At 38.4% G+C, this 15850-nt stretch overlaps 1 protein-coding gene across 1 annotated transcript in view; it reads left to right on the top strand.

Moving 5' to 3' along the window:
- CSRNP3 (cysteine and serine rich nuclear protein 3) overlaps positions 1-15850 on the top strand; it is a 148697-nt gene that overhangs the window by 118598 nt on the left and 14249 nt on the right. Inside the window, exon 4 of the mRNA XM_035007866.1 lies at positions 11490-11749. Coding sequence (XP_034863757.1) covers positions 11490-11749 — 260 coding nt within the window. The remainder of the gene's footprint in view (positions 1-11489; positions 11750-15850) is intronic.

The following is a 15850-nucleotide window of genomic DNA, read 5'->3' as shown; positions in this document are numbered from 1 at the left end:
ATGTTGTAGCTGATACCACTCCTGGGAGCTGCCAAAATTGTTCTAAAGATCTTTGGACTGATTCTCTCCTTTGGCAAGCTATGAAGAGACCTAGGGAAAAAATGCTCTACTTCATAGGAATAAAAATACCTCACTAAGCATTCTTCAAGAAACTCTTTAGTTCAGAGATACTTTGCAGGAAAGATTGTTTCTTCGTGTGTTATGAATATTGCTTTTGCATAATAAGTGATAGTTACAATATACATGCCTGTGAAATGATCATTTCACAAGAATTACAGTGTTTAATAAGAGTAGAAGCCTATCAATAAATCCCACTCATTCATTAAACAGCTATGTACTAAATATCTACTGTATGCCAGACCCTATTCCAGGTGCTTGGGATAGATGAATGAACAAAACAAAAATTCTGTTGGGAAACACTCCTCCATAGGGTTTTGTGTTCCTTTGTGTCTTTCTGAGGATGTCAAGAATGCACTGCCCTGACTCTCCTTCCCCAGGGCCATTTCTCAGTGTTGGGTTTGTAGGAAGCAACCTTGAGGGATGAGGTTATGTCTCCTCCTGGGACAAAGAACAGGATTGCTAATTGCAGCTAAAAACCAGTGGGTTCTCAAGCTTGTTAGGCCTTTGGTACAGTGCAGACCTACTATGTGTAGCATTTCTCTGGTCCCTCCATATTGCCTCTGTGGACAATTTGGGGGACAAGGAATACCAACAGAAACATGATGCTCATGCTGTTTGCTGTGTTACGAACAGTAAAGTTTGTTTTGGACCCAGAAGTCTGGTGTCTTTTGCCCCCATCAGTGAAACATCAACAGGAGAACTTTTTAGCTTCAGGGTAAAATCAGTCCCACACATGACAGATTTCTGCCCTCATTCCACTTCTATTCTAGCCCATATTGTTTCGGTTCTGTCTTGCTTTTACATTTTAATAAAAGTTTAGAGGGTGGCACCTGGGTGGCTCAGTCGTTAAGCGTCTGCCTTCGGCTCAGGTCATGATCCCAGGGTCCTGGGATCGAGCCCCGCATAGGGCTTCCTGCTCTGCAGGAGGCCTGCTTCTCCCTCACCCACTCCCCCTGCTTGTGTTCTCTCTCTCGCTGTGTATCTCGCTCCGTCAAATAAATAAAATCTTAAAAAAAAAAAAAAAAAAAAGTTTAGAATTCTCCTTGCTTATTTCTGCTCCTTGTCTCAAGAAGTCATCTGGGCCTTTTACTTATGTGTCATCGCCACTCCCACCAAAAAGAGAAAAATTATCTGTCTTACAACATGACTATATATTATAAAACTTCATAGGAAATTAATAAATCTTGAGCAATATGATTTTATTTTTACAGGACGGTCACTGCTCTGAGGCAAAGATGACAATTTAAATACTAAGAGAGAATCATTTTGTAGATCTATCACTAAGGGACTGCTAAAGGCAGGACTTTCAGTCATGTTTTTGCTGGAGGTCAATAGTAATTAGTGATATTTTATCAGCAGGATTTCTCTTTCAAAATCATTTTATAATACTCAGGTAACTCTTCCCCTACCAAACACTTGCTTTTTGGAGTTGGATTTACAGGCTCATTATTGATGGATTGGTTAGAGGTTTATTATGATGCCAGAGTTGGTTGGTTATGTTAGATCTTCTGATATGTAAAATATAGTGTATTTCAAATGGCTTCTAATACAAAAGTTATGTGTACCCTCAAGCCATGAGGGCAAAGTGTCCTCTCTCCAATACACATTTTTGTACTGAAAAGTACCCCAGGAAAATAAAGTGACTAGAAGTAAGGAAGGAAGGAAAACGTGTTGACCCTGGAGCTCCAGGGGAAAGCTGTTAAATGTCACTTTACCATTTAAAATTAAGGAAAACATATTTAGGAAATGTAAATATATGCTTAACCCAGAGTTCAGTTATTCATTCATCCAATTTAGTTAAACAAACACTAATCAAGGAAGTCCTAGGTGCCCAGCGGTGTGTTGGTGTGTTGTATGCTGAGAGTTCCCCAGGGAGTGAGAGATGGTCCCCTACCCTACGTCCGAAGCTGGTGGTAGAGTAGAAACACACACTCATATTATAGGTACCAAAGCAGGGATGATCTGGAAATGTGTAGAAAGAGCATTCACCTCATTCTTAGGGGGGTCTATGAAAGGCTTTCTGGAGTTGACATTGGAGATGAGTCTTAATTTTGTTTTTGTAGTAGATATTGGGTGATCATTCTATGCCAGACATTGTGCTGAAGCAATTCATAGTTTTAAAAAATATTAAAACGGACAACAAGGGCAATATTAAAAACCTGAAGTATATGCTCAATCAAAAAATTTGTACATTTGTAGAAAAAATCATAGTTAAAATTTCTCTTTTGTTTTTGATGTTTACAATCCTCCCAAATCACTCATTGACAACCAGGAAACAGCACCTCAGTAACCCCAGCTGCCCCCCACCGCTGCATTCCCAACCTCATCTTTCATCCCAATTTTGCAACCCTGCGTCTCTTTTTTAAACTTAGATTTCTGACATAGGGAGCCAGTAATATAGCATTGATGAATCTCTTCCTTTTATGTTTCTCAGTGATTTGGATTTCTGTTTGGGATAAATATAGTAAAGGCTTTTTAATCTAATATATTAAAAAAAAATGCTTCCAGATTTCATCCTTCCTGGCAAAGGTCAAAGTTCAGTGTATAATCTTTGACTCAGTGTTGCTCTCCTGAATGACTGGATCTTAGAAAAGTTTTGTTGCTCTTGTTTTTGGAGGTTTGATTTTATTTTGTTTTCGTTATTGTTAGGTGATGTGCTGACCTGGATTATCATGATATATTAGGCTTGATGGGGCTGTATTGTTAGACCAGATGAGATACTGTGTGGGAAAGTCATTGAGCAGGTGGAAAGTGCTGTTTAATTCTTCTAACAGGAGAGGCTCATGGTGGTATGGAGAAAATGTAAAATGCGGCGGAACAGGTTACTAGAGACGAAAAACAGCAAATCTCTCCTCTGTCATTGTGTGCGAATTTTAATCAAATGGCCTGCGTCATGCAGCTTTATTTTGCACTGAGATATTCCATGTCCCCCAAATATTTCTCCGATGGTGGTAATGAATTGCATTGCCCTCTCAGTTGTAAGAGTACGGGTATTCTGCTGCGGAGCCATATGGTTCCCATTTATTTTAATGAGCCTTTGACATCAGGAGAATTGCTGAGACAGCAGAGGAAAGTGCTCACATCTTGGACTGCAGCCAGAGCTACGATTATTTATGTGTAGTAACGACTACCTTTTTCCCCAATAAGAAAGAATACCGTCTTAAGATGGTATCCATCCAATCTTGAGATTTTAATGAAATGAAAGTATAAGTTTATATATTTTGGAAATGGCTGTCACTTTAATAGTAGTGAAATGTGTTTCTTAAGCATGAAGTTTTAGGATTTAATTGCACATATGAGAAATTAAGGAAACAAGCTGGGAAGTAGGTGTCCTTATTTGCTCACTGATAATAAAGGAATGCTCTTTTTATTTGGTTTAACGGCATCACCGTTAGTACTCTGCATATGTAATGTTTTCTGTCTGTGATTCTTAAGGCTTTTTACAAAGGTAATTATTCCTGGTAATATTCCTAGGAGGTAGATAAACATAATTCTGAAAATATTAATGGAGGAACTGAGAAATGCAGATGCTCATGGATGTAATCTGTACAATGGATCTTAGCAATTATTAGAATTCAGATTTTTTTAAATTGATTACATTATTTAACAGTTCATTATTTTCCACGTCCCAGGACAGGATGATGTTGTCTCTAATTCATTAGTAATATGACATGCTTACAATCAAGAATTATCCTTTAAAAAGGTGAAGACAAATAAATACCTCCACAACAATCAATGTATGTTCCATATGTTCGACGTGTAAATGCTAACACTGACTCTGTAGAGATCTTCAAGATTCCTTGAAAGATGTTAATATTACCTAAAGAAATGTATATAGTGTGAAAAGAGAAAATAATTGATCTGGTCAAAATTCTATAAAAATAGCTCTTACCGGTAACAATGTCAGATGGCTAGATGAGTATGTGGACCAGGGGAGAAAACGTGTCCTTTTCCAGTCTGCTCTGGGCAAAAGGGAGCCGAGCTCAGGGCCTAGATTTAGCAAAACTGTATCCTATTACATTGTGTTTCAAATATTTTACACAAGGATTTGAACATATAAATTTTTATTTAAGTGATGTCTTACATAAAGACAAAACGGAACCAGAAGGAAGACTGCACATCAAACAACAAAATTCATGATACTAGTCACTGTACATTTATGGGTGAATTGATAAAAAAGGAAAATTAGAATGAAAATCAGTAGATCATTCAGTTAGTGGTATTATTTCATCTATCATTTGATCTAAATTTGCTTTAGTTTGGCAATTCACCATCCCCAATATCAGTCACATTTTCTGGTGATGGCTAGAGCACTCTGTGGTCATAGCACATTTGCAGGAGAACGTCAAATTAATGCAAAGGGGACAAGGGTCAATGTTAAGTCAATTATATATTAAGATTTTTCTACATAAAAGAGAGAATGATTTCTTTTTAAAATTTTTGACCCTTCCATTTTCAATTTCAATTTTATAACTTTAAAATACAGTATTTATTCCTTCCATCCCAATACATATGAGAACAAATGATTCCTTCCCCCCCCTTTTTTTTTATTCCCAAGAATTAGTGGGAAAGTGCAGGGGACATCGTTAATAAAATAGAAATGTGTGCATGAAAAATAGCTAGTTCTGAAAAATGATCATTCTTTGTGAGTTAATCATTTTAATTATTTATGATATCAAAGCTGGGAGGTCAAAATTTATACTTAGACTTAATTTTTGTATGCAGCTTTCTGAATTCACATAAAAATCTTGGGTGGTAAATTTTATTTTTTTTTCTAAGTTGAAAATTGCAAATAGATGATTATGCTATTAAAGCACCCCTAAATGTCGAATCCAGCTTGCAGCGTCTGAGGAGCTTGGGCTGGAGCTGTCTGGAGAGGCTAAGGAGAGAGCTCATCCCCTCTGTGCATTTCTCTCGCTTGCTTGTGTGGATATAGCCGACAGACTGAATGGATGACGACGTGACGTGCATGTTCATGATCCAAAACAAAGCTTTAGTCATCCAGCCTCAAGGGTCATCTTTTTATATTATTTCTATTTTTGCTGATTTTTTTTTGTTTGTTTAACTGCATGTGCAGTATTTGGACGTATCTTGATAGAATACTTACTGCACACAGTCTTAGATGAGAAGGTTTTTGTTTTGTTTTGTTTTGCAAACTGGTGACTTAAACAAAAGAGTGTCATCTTGAATTTTTTCACTTAGAAGCTGCAATTCACAAAAGACATGAGTCTTGAGGGCAATCCTTTGTGAATATTTTCAACTTAATATGAGAATGGAAAAGACATGTAGCTAAATGATTAAACAACCTAATCTTGCCTAAGAATTATAAAACTATTCCTCCTCTGCAGAAGGACTGAAATCAGAATGATGACTGGTTCTTATGTATGTTTATCATATTTTATATGGTGCAAGTCTGTTTGCCCCTTTACCAGCACACGAGTTATTTGGTTGGTTTGAGATGGGGAAGAGTGACATTTAGAGCCTCGGGAGAGAGATGTGCTACAATTTTAAAAGCATTTGGAGCTATCATTCACACTGTAGGGAGCCAAATACAAACTTGGATTTGACATCACGAGCATCCTTGTATGTGGGAGCTATTTTTTCTTGATTTTTGTTTTTGAATGCTCTTTCAGAGTAAAAGGGCAATAATACAAGGGGGGAAAAAAACCCTGATTTGCCGTCCATTTGGAGGATTCTGACATTTTCTTACATTTGTCGATTCTGCCTCAGTTCTGATTACTTTTTTGGAAATGCAAAGCACTTCGACTGTAAAGTATTGGGTAGACCCAAGTATTGCCTGTCCAGTTGTTTGGGAGATTCTCTTTCTTTTGTTTGTGACTGTGTGTATGCATTTTATACCCTTCATAACTCAGTATAAAATAACATACTGAGTACACAATAATGTAACATTGATTTAGCCATAGATAATAGATCACTTTACATTCCATACTTAAGGTAATTTGGATTTTATTCGTGGTTGGAAAGAAAATATCCCCAATTAGTCTTTACTTCTGTCTTGCCTCTCATTCACTCATGCCCCAAGATATTACCTTATTATCAGTCTTGTAGAGTTTCTCCCACTTGAATGATTTACTACTGCCTTAAAGACCTTACTTGAGCAAAATAATGAAAGATGCAACTGGGGCAAGTATGTTCAGGAAACTTGAGGATGTAACTTAAAAGAATAAAAGGGGAGAATTAGAACAAGGAAGGATTGCTTTTAATAGCAAACTAGCCTTCATTTTCAAAGAAACTATTCCTATATTTCTTGGTTGCTGGATCCATTTTCACTTTTGTGGTTAGAATTTGAGACCATGTGGTTGACACCTAATCAAGAGGGGCCAACCTGGACACTCATGTCAAGCTGGAGAGGATATGAGAATATGATCACAGGCCATTTGCAGAAGTCACTTGTAAAGATTAGGGACATATTTTGTTTTAATCTTAATAACTTTACCCATTGGAAATTGATGTAATATTTGAGCTATGAGGCTAATTTTTATACAAAATATTTTCTGGTGAAACTGGATTTTCTGTTTGTAAGCTAAGCTTCATGACTTCATAACTGACTTGATCTTGATTTCTTCTTCAAAAGGTAAGACGCAGCATGCACACTTGCGGAGCCCCTGATTAATTTGGTGTGTATGTTTTAAAAAACAAGAGTTTTTATTGCCCAGGATTTACCAGATAAACAAGTTAATTTCAGTCATGTCATTTTGCTTAGACTAAATTTTCCCCAAATAAATGAAAAATAAACTCAAAATGTAGACTTACAAGTCATCTGGCATTTTCCTTTTGAGCATAGTGCATAGGAGAGAGAAATATATTATTGACTTTAGACCCACATGGTAGAATTAATATTTTCCATAATTTGCCCCTTGTTCAACATCAGACTGGACCACTAACTCTCAACCTCTGTGTACCAAATTTGGTGCCAAAACACATAGCTCAGTTTACTGCTTTCTGCCTTTCAGGCTATGCCAGTGCTTTGCTGATGGTTGTTGGCACTAAAAAGAACAACTGCTTTGAGAGGGTCACTGGCTTGCTGCTCAAGCATTATTAGCTCCAGAGTGCTGCACTACAGTGGGATCAATGGTCTAAGATGTGGTCTTCAGTCTTCCAGGCCCAGACACAGGATGGTCTCTTGCATGCAGAGAAGGCAATCTCAGATGGAACGACACATACTAACCACATTCAGAAATGACTGACTTGCACATCTGAAACAAATTTGATTATTTTCAGCAAGAGATAAAATTAATGAGTCAACTGGGTAGTCTTGTTGATCTGAAGATGTGTTCCAATTTGTATGAACAGGTTGGTTTATGAGTGTGGAAGTGGAGCAAAGTCAGATGAATTTTCTTAGAGCTTAATTTGATTCAACGACGATACCTTGATCTATTCATCTCCTCTATGGGATCAGAATATTCAGAATATTTGTCTCATCAAAGCATTGACTTCCCTGGATGGTCTTGCAAATACGCGTCCAACTTTTAGTTTTGGCTTCCGTTTCAAATCCACTCTGTTCATAAACTCTTTATATAACTTATGGCACAGATTATTTTAGTTTATCCACTTACATTCTTATCCTGGCATTGTGAATTAGGCAATTGCTCAATTCTCTTCTCCATTCACTTCTAAAGCAGTATTTTAGGAAGGCTATATTCTGCAGATAACTAACATCAGTAACTCTGTGCTCTTTATTCCTTTAGTTGACCAAGATCGATATTATCTCCATAATATGTGATCATTTTACAGTAACACCAGTGTGCCCTGATGGGAACCATAATGGTGTTCTCAGGAGCTGTGTCCTGGGTAGTATACATAGCACTGTTGCATTTAGACACTTCCATTTCAGGGTGGCGACTGTGAATGGGATAAAAGAAATTGGGATGAAAGACACGAAAAACTTAGTATCATGTATGAAAACAGACTAATTATTTTTCAAAGAAGTAGTGAAAGACACCTTCACCCTTCTTCTACTTGCTCTTGACCTCACAGTGGTAAAGTGAATTTTGAACTCTGTAGAGACACAAAGTAGAGTTCAATCCCTCTGCAAATGGCACAAATTGCTAGGTAGGCATATGAGGGAGGTTTCAGATTCCCTAAGGCAGATGTGCTGAGTGAATTTGGCCTGTTTTTTCCAGGCTTGAAGAACACAGACTCTTTTTTATGACTTCATTTTGTGATGTTAGTCAAATTGGGGCCTGGAGGCAGGAGATAGTCCATAAAGGCCCATTCTAGTGCTCCAATTCAATCACCAGAAGAGAGACGTGGGTGGCTCCTATATTCAGGAAAGCCACATTTGAAATATCTCCCACAAGGCTGATCTTATAGTATTTCAAAGCTTTCCTTTTAAATATATTCCATAGGCATTTTGGTCATTGTTTTTACAGTGCTATTTATAATATGCAAATTCTAGGACAAGGATAAGCACAGGTTTGAATTATAAACCCTCGTGGATAGGAACTGACACCAATCCAATCCTAACACACTTTGACCATGTTAGCAATGCCAAGAGCCCAGGGGAAGGGACTCAACAGTCTGCCACTATCGTTATCCTCAAAGCCTTGGAAAATTGTCTTTTTGGGAAAAGGTAATCTGGCTTTTTAGGAAGTGGTAGATTCATATCACAATAGATTCATCCAGAAGATTGAAGAATTCTTATAATCTAAAAGTACAGGTACAAATCTAAATAGATATTAAGAAGAAAAATTTGTCTAGACTACCATGAATTGTCTAAAAAATAAGTAATAAAATCATGAGAGATGTTTATAATAATTATTTTAAATGAGTTCATTAAAGTCTTTTTTTTTTTAATCTAAAGTCATGGCCTTGAAAGGTAATGTCTTAAGGGCATAATTTTATGATATCAAGAGTGAAAAAGGTTGAAGGTTATCACCCCCAAAACCAGAGGCTCTCGCCTGCTATAAGGTGGTGACGGATGAGGCTGTCAGATAGGGTGGCAGATTACTAGGCAGGTTGTTGAATTTTTCTTTCGACGGTAATCTTTTACATTTTGACAAATTCTTCCCTGTTTTGAGATGATTTAAATATACCATTATGAAGCAGATCAGGGTTTTTAAATCAAAGTTGAAAACTGTCTCTGCTGCCAGGAGCACAAGTATGTGCAGTGAACATATACATAAATAAAATGGGAAAATTGTGTACATGTTTGAAAGCCTTTGCTTTCTGGCAATCTCTTCCGGAGAAGTAAAACAGTAGAGAAGAGAAGAAGTTGGGAAAATGAAATTCTTGCCCAAATGTCATATTTCTCTTAACTCTGTAAACTTCTGAGTCTGTTCATTCTGTCTGAGTTTCTCATCACTGGAAATGAAAGCTCCATGTGGGCAGGAATCACCATCTGGTTTTTTCACCAATATATCCAATCATCTGGAATGTGCCTGGCACATAGCGGGCCCTTGGTTTATAGTTATTGAATAAACCAATTCATGAAATGAGATGAATCATAACAGCCTCCCTGTATTTGGTTGGAATGCTTTGTGAGGTGGGGGCAGGGGGATATGAGACAAAGGAATTGAACCCCTTTGGAAGAAAGTGATACTGTAGTCCCTTTTCTCTCGTTGCTTATACGGCCTTCTAAATCAAAACCCTCTTTGAAGGCAGTAGCAGTTGACATCTACCAGAAGTAGTATGACACCAAGTCTCAGCCTCGTTCAGCTCCCTTAGGGTGGCTTCAGCTCTCTGTGATACGGTGGTTAAGAGCCTGGACCCTGGAATAATGAATCCCAGCTTCACTACTGGTTACGTGACTTTGATAATATTATTTAACCTTTGGTGACTTGGTTTCCTCAAATGGAGACATGGGTAATACCAACCCAAGGAGATGTAAGGATAAAATGAGATCATTCATGTAAAATGCTTCGCGCAGTATAGCACTTGGGAAGCCCTCCATAAATGTTAGCTTGTATTACTTGTTGCTATCCAAGGATTTTTGCTCGATTTGTTGTTTCTATTTTTCTGAACATGCATATTAGTTTAGAAACAAAGTACTGCTAACTCAGTGGCTTAGCACGACAGATATTTCTGTCCCACAGTTCTGGAGACTAGATTGAAATCAACGTGTTAGCAGAACCGTGCTCTCTCGGAAAGCTGTAGCTTTCCTTGCATTTCCAGCTTCTGGTAGTGCTAGGCATCACTTAGCTCTCTGCAGCACATTCCCAATCGCTGTATCCATCTTCACACGAACTTCTCCCTTTGCCTTTTTACATCATCCCCCTGTGCGTGTGTGTTTAAATTTTCCCTTTTTATATGGACACCAGTTGTACTGGATTAACACCCACCCCAATGACCTCAACTGATCATCTGTTTGAAGACCTCGTTCCCTAATAAGGTTACAACCTGGGGTCTTGAGGGTTAGAACCTCAACATACTGGTGGCGGTGGTGGGGAAATGACCCATAAGAGCACGATTCTATATTTTTCTTCTCAATTCAGTGTACTTTTCCTTCTCCAGTGGAGAAGCGTCATATAATATGGCACCGGGTTGGAGGCACTTAAGTTTAAGTTTAGCTTCGCCACTACCTGCACTGAAAAAACGCACTCAAATTCTGCAAGTCTGGGCTACTTTATAAAATAGAAGGACTGGGTTAGATGATGTCTAGCATGTCTTCCAACTCCAGAAAGGTCATGTTTATAATGTGTGGCTCTCTTTTCCTCAACTACAGTGTGTATCTCAAACTTCCATGATGTTCAATGCATCTTGGTGTCCCTGTAACTAACAAAGGTTCTGATGTATTTCATGACCATCTTCAACCGTCTCAGTGTATACTTGTATTAAAATCCCACTGTCTGTAATGCTATTTAAGTGTGGTTCTTATCAAATGAAAGCTTTGTTAGATTTAGGTTGTAAAAATGTCTAAATAGTGCCACTGAGCCTTTTTTGTGAGTTTTTACTGCTTTTTGAAATTTTCTAAAATTCGTGAATAGACATTTTTCTATGCCAAGTGCCCTCAATATCAAAATAAGATCCAGAATATAAGAGTTTGTAGTGTGTCTTTTCTGATTAGAGTATGATGCAACTCACGTGAAAACCATGAAACCTAAACTTAAGACGTTAGGGGAAATAAAATTAAATTCTGCCACTGACTCATAGACTATTGGCAACTTTCCTGAAAGTTTGCTTAGACTGCCATTATAGAGGACTTAAAAGTCTACTCCACTACAGCTAGAAGGAAATTTAAGAAAGGAAATAGAGATCTGCGCCAGCTCTCAGATAGAATATTTTTAGTGTCTCCTAGCCAGAAAGGGGTGACTGTAGATTCAGTATCATCAAATGGCACTTTCTAATTCTTCACCTCATCTGAAAACCGCTGCCCTGGGTGTTCACTGAATTGTTCCTTTCTCTTTCAGCTTCCTCCATCCTCAAAAGAGAGAAGCGGCTAAGGACAAAGAATGTGCATTTTAGTTGTGTCACCGTGTACTACTTCACCAGGAGGCAGGGCTTCACGAGCGTGCCCAGTCAAGGGGGCAGCACCTTGGGCATGTCCAGCCGCCATAACAGCGTGCGACAGTACACTCTTGGTGAATTTGCAAGAGAACAAGAGAGGCTCCACCGGGAGATGTTGAGAGAACACCTCAGGGAGGAAAAGCTGAACTCTTTAAAACTGAAGGTAAAAAAGCATTAGGAACTCCCTTTCTGCAAAACCTCATATCCTTACCTTGGCTTGGTTGAATTAACCATTTTCATGTTTGTATTCCTAGACCAAACTGGACATTTTACACAACAGATTGCCTGCTAAGGCTCTTTTTTTTTTCTTTTTAAAGATTTTATTTATTTATCTGACAGAGTGAGAGAGAACAAGTAGGCAGAGAGACAGGCAGAGGCAGAGGGAGGAGCAGGCTGCCCGCTGAGCAGGGAGCCCGATGTGGGGCTCGATCCCAGCACCCTGGGATCATGACCTGAGCCGAAGGCAGACGCTTAACTGGCTGAGCCACCCAGGCACCCTTTTTTTTTTCTTTTAAGCAAAAACAGTGAAGTGTCTTCCCTGAAAGCAATGTGGAAAACTTACCTGACATCATTTATTTATTCATTCAATAAATATTTGTTATTGAGTACCACCGGGTCATAGACCCTATGCTTGGGCTGGGCCAACTGGTATCAAAAATAGGTATGGTCCCTTCTCTCCTGGAACTTTCTTTTCTTTTCTTTTCTTTTTTTAAGATTTTATTTATTTATTTGAGAGAGAGAATGAGAGAGAGCACATGAGAGGGGGGAGGGGCAGAGGGAGAAGCAGACTCCCCGCCGAGCAGGGAGCCCAATGCGGGACTCGATCCCGGGACTCCAGGATCATGACCTGAGCCGAAGGCAGTCGCTTAACCAACTGAGCCACCCAGGCGCCCTCTCCTGGAACTTTCTTAGTAATAGGAAAGAAAAATATCAATCATGTAGACAAAATCAAATCATAGGTTCATTAAGTGCTATAAAAGGAGAGTTGCAAGGGGCTATGAAAGTTTGAAACAGGGAATTGGTATGGTCCAGAGGTCAAGGCAGGTTTCCTTAAGGAATTGACGACTGAACTGAAATCTGAACAGATAACTAGGCCAAAGGGTTGGCACGAGTGGTTCAGGCAGCAGCAAGAGCCATAACTGCCTTGTGCTGGAGGAAGCACAGGGAGCACACAAAGGCTAGTGTGGCTGGAGCAGAGACAAAAAGAATAGGTTATTCATGAAGTAGATTATACATGAAGGAGGCAGGACGGGGCTTTGTAGATCATGTCAAGGCATTTTTTATTTTTCCTCTTCTTCCTAAGAACGTCAAGAGTCATCCAACAGTTTTGAGCATGGGGTCGGGGTGGTAGACTAATATGATCGGGTTCATGCTATGATGCAAGAATAGTTTTGGGGTAAGGGCTGCCATGCTGGTGGGGGAGCATGCAAGGTTAGACCAGTTAGGAAGCTATCACAGTAGTCCAGGAGAGAGATGATGGGAAGTTAGATAGACCGATGGTAGGGGAGATGAAGAGAAATAGACAGAGGGAGGAGGTTAGGAAGTAAAATCAACAGTTCCTGATGACGAGCTGGATTTGAAAGGAAAGGAGGGGTAGGGTCAAGAATGACTCCTAAACTTCTGGCTTACAAAACTGAACAGTTTGTGGGTAATAGTACTTTTCTCTATGAGGAGGATATGGCAAGGAATCCAGGAAGAGAAGCAGGTTAGAGCTGGGATTGGAAGGGAAGGGATAGATAATGAGATTATTTTTGGACATAACTGATTTTGGGGAGGTTTTGATTTACTAAAGAGATGTCAAGGAGGTGTCCAGGCCACATTAGAGATTAAGTGGAGAGAAACACAGCTCAGAAAATGTCTTTCATCAACCAAAGACAATCTTTAAATATGTACTGATCCATCAGCCTCTCAGTATATAGGAAACGCTCTCCCGCTCTCCCATCATTATCTAATGACAAAGGAAATGTTTTTTAGGTAATCCAGGATACTTAACATAAAAAGCCTTTTATTAAATAGCTGAAACCCCAATAAATACATCTGTGTTACCTGTTACTTTAGTTCCCAGTATAAAGTCAAGCAGCGGAGGTGTGCCATGTGTTTTAAAATACCTTGTTTTTATGTATCTTGCAATTTATATATCTGCCTTGTTCCCCACTGTGTAAGAAGGCAGTTGCTTAAATTAAGCTAGGCACTACCTAGCCTAGAACAGGTCTCATATTTCCTTTGTTGGTATTTTTGACAAATTTCACCAGAAGTCTTCTAAGATTTTTTTGGTAGCAATCCACTATTATTGTTGTTTTTCATGATGGCTTTGCATATAGCTTAGCTTAATAATAATTCTTAGATTTGCTTCTGAAATCCACCCTCTGCCTTTCTAACCCACCGTAAACCAACTCTATGCCCTACTCGAAGAACAAAGTCGTTCTCCAAACTCAAATATTGGCAGAACAATGGTAATGGCTGCCATTCATTAAGGGATTTTTATTTGCTAGGCATTCTGTAAACTTTATTCAATTTAATCTTAACAAAGACCCAGTGGGATAGGTAAATTATGAGACCATGTGTGCTGAAGAAAAAGAAGCACGATGATGTTAAACACTGACTCACTCAGTAGAAAACTGGTTATATTATCCTGTTACTTCCTATTCTAAAATTAATTGATTATCCCCCCTAGGCTTTGGGAAAGACAATCTCTGTATCTATAGGGAGTCGTACCTTTCTGGGGTTTGGTACTGTGTGCAGTGGTCTTTAACAGCTGGGAGACTATAATTCTATCTGAGAACCAAAAGATTTATTGGGGCAAACTTTGAGGTACATTATACATGTGATGAATGTTAGGAAGAGCCACACACCTACAGGAACCTTCCATATCAGGCAGTAATATATTCTGATCCTATAATTTGTATTCAGCTACTTTTATGCTTTTTCTTTAATAAGCTGAAGAAGAAAAGAAGAGGCAAAAAAAATTCTCCTATTGATTCATTTTTTTTTTTTTCTTATTGTGCTTAGTGTTGGAAGTTGGAGAGGCAGTCATTCGAGTGGGTGTCATGGCTTGGTTTGTCATTGATAAGTGAAAACATGCAACTTTCCCTTTTGGTGAAGATATAAACAGAAGATATTTGGATATCATTGCTCCTTTCAAATGAATACCAAGCAAAAAGATAATGGGATTCTAAGGTGATCTGATCTTAGCCTTGCTGTACTAAAAATATTTAGAAACTCAGAAACATATTACACAAACCTAATGAAAGATCATAGCAATGTGGACCAGTTTGCTAAAAAAAATCTGAGAAGACCGAATGAAGAAACAGTTGTATATTTTAATTATAATTCCTTTAGCATATTAGCTTTTATGATTTTTAAAATATCATTGACTATACTTGTCTAAGGTTTAGCTATCCAAAATCTAAAATTAGCTATCCAAAAACATTAGCTATCCAAAAATAATCACTCAGATACGTGAAATTTCACTTTTCATGTAACATTTGTCTTGAAATATTAATATCTCTGGAGTAAGGAATAAAATAAATGTAGCTAAATTGATTCTATATTTTGACTGGGGCAGCAGTAGGGTCTCTGGCACAGAGAGGGGTCAAAAGAGGAAAGCAAGGAGTGTTATAAGCTTCTCCACTTTGTCTTTGATTGGAGGTGGACCTCTGTGAGTAGCTGTGAACTAACTATCTATTGAGTACGGAGAGAGAAGGTAACATCTGGCAAGACACTTTCTAAAGCCCTCCCCATGGAGACCAGATACAACACCACAGGAAACTCACTGGACATGGAACTGAGTAGTTTCCCTTTTCCTTATTTGAGAACCAACAGCCTAGAAGTTTCTCTTTCCACTGTGTCTCCAAGTCTTTCCAGGCTGTTTCTCTAGGTTCCAAATAGAGAACCCACTTATGCAATGGCACTCCTTCTGTTGGGGTCTTCCTAGTGAAAGATTAGTAAACAGAAACATACACTACCCTCTTCTAGATGTTCCCTTATAATAAATAGTTTGGAAACAAAATAAGAATAGGAATTTAGTTTCTCACTGTAACATTGCTTCTTATTGAGTAATCCATCTCTTAATCAAATGAGTTAGACACATTGGGCAATAATCTATACAATTAGATGTGTAGAACAAGTCCAATTCCATTTGGGGGTTCAAGTGTCTTTTTTGTTGGTGGTGTTGGTGTTCAAAACATTGTCAAAAAACAATAGAGAAAGCTAAATGAATAAAATGCTTGTTCCTAGAAGAAATAACTAGCTTTAGATTTCTGAA

This window comes from Mirounga leonina, unplaced genomic scaffold, assembly GCF_011800145.1.
Source record: "Mirounga leonina isolate KUSES-001 unplaced genomic scaffold, KU_Mleo_1.0 Mir_151, whole genome shotgun sequence".
In the NCBI taxonomy this organism is placed as follows: Eukaryota; Metazoa; Chordata; class Mammalia; order Carnivora; family Phocidae; genus Mirounga; species Mirounga leonina.
The sequence above is the reverse complement of the archived record's forward strand: the minus strand, read 5'-3'. Positions and strand labels throughout refer to the sequence as shown.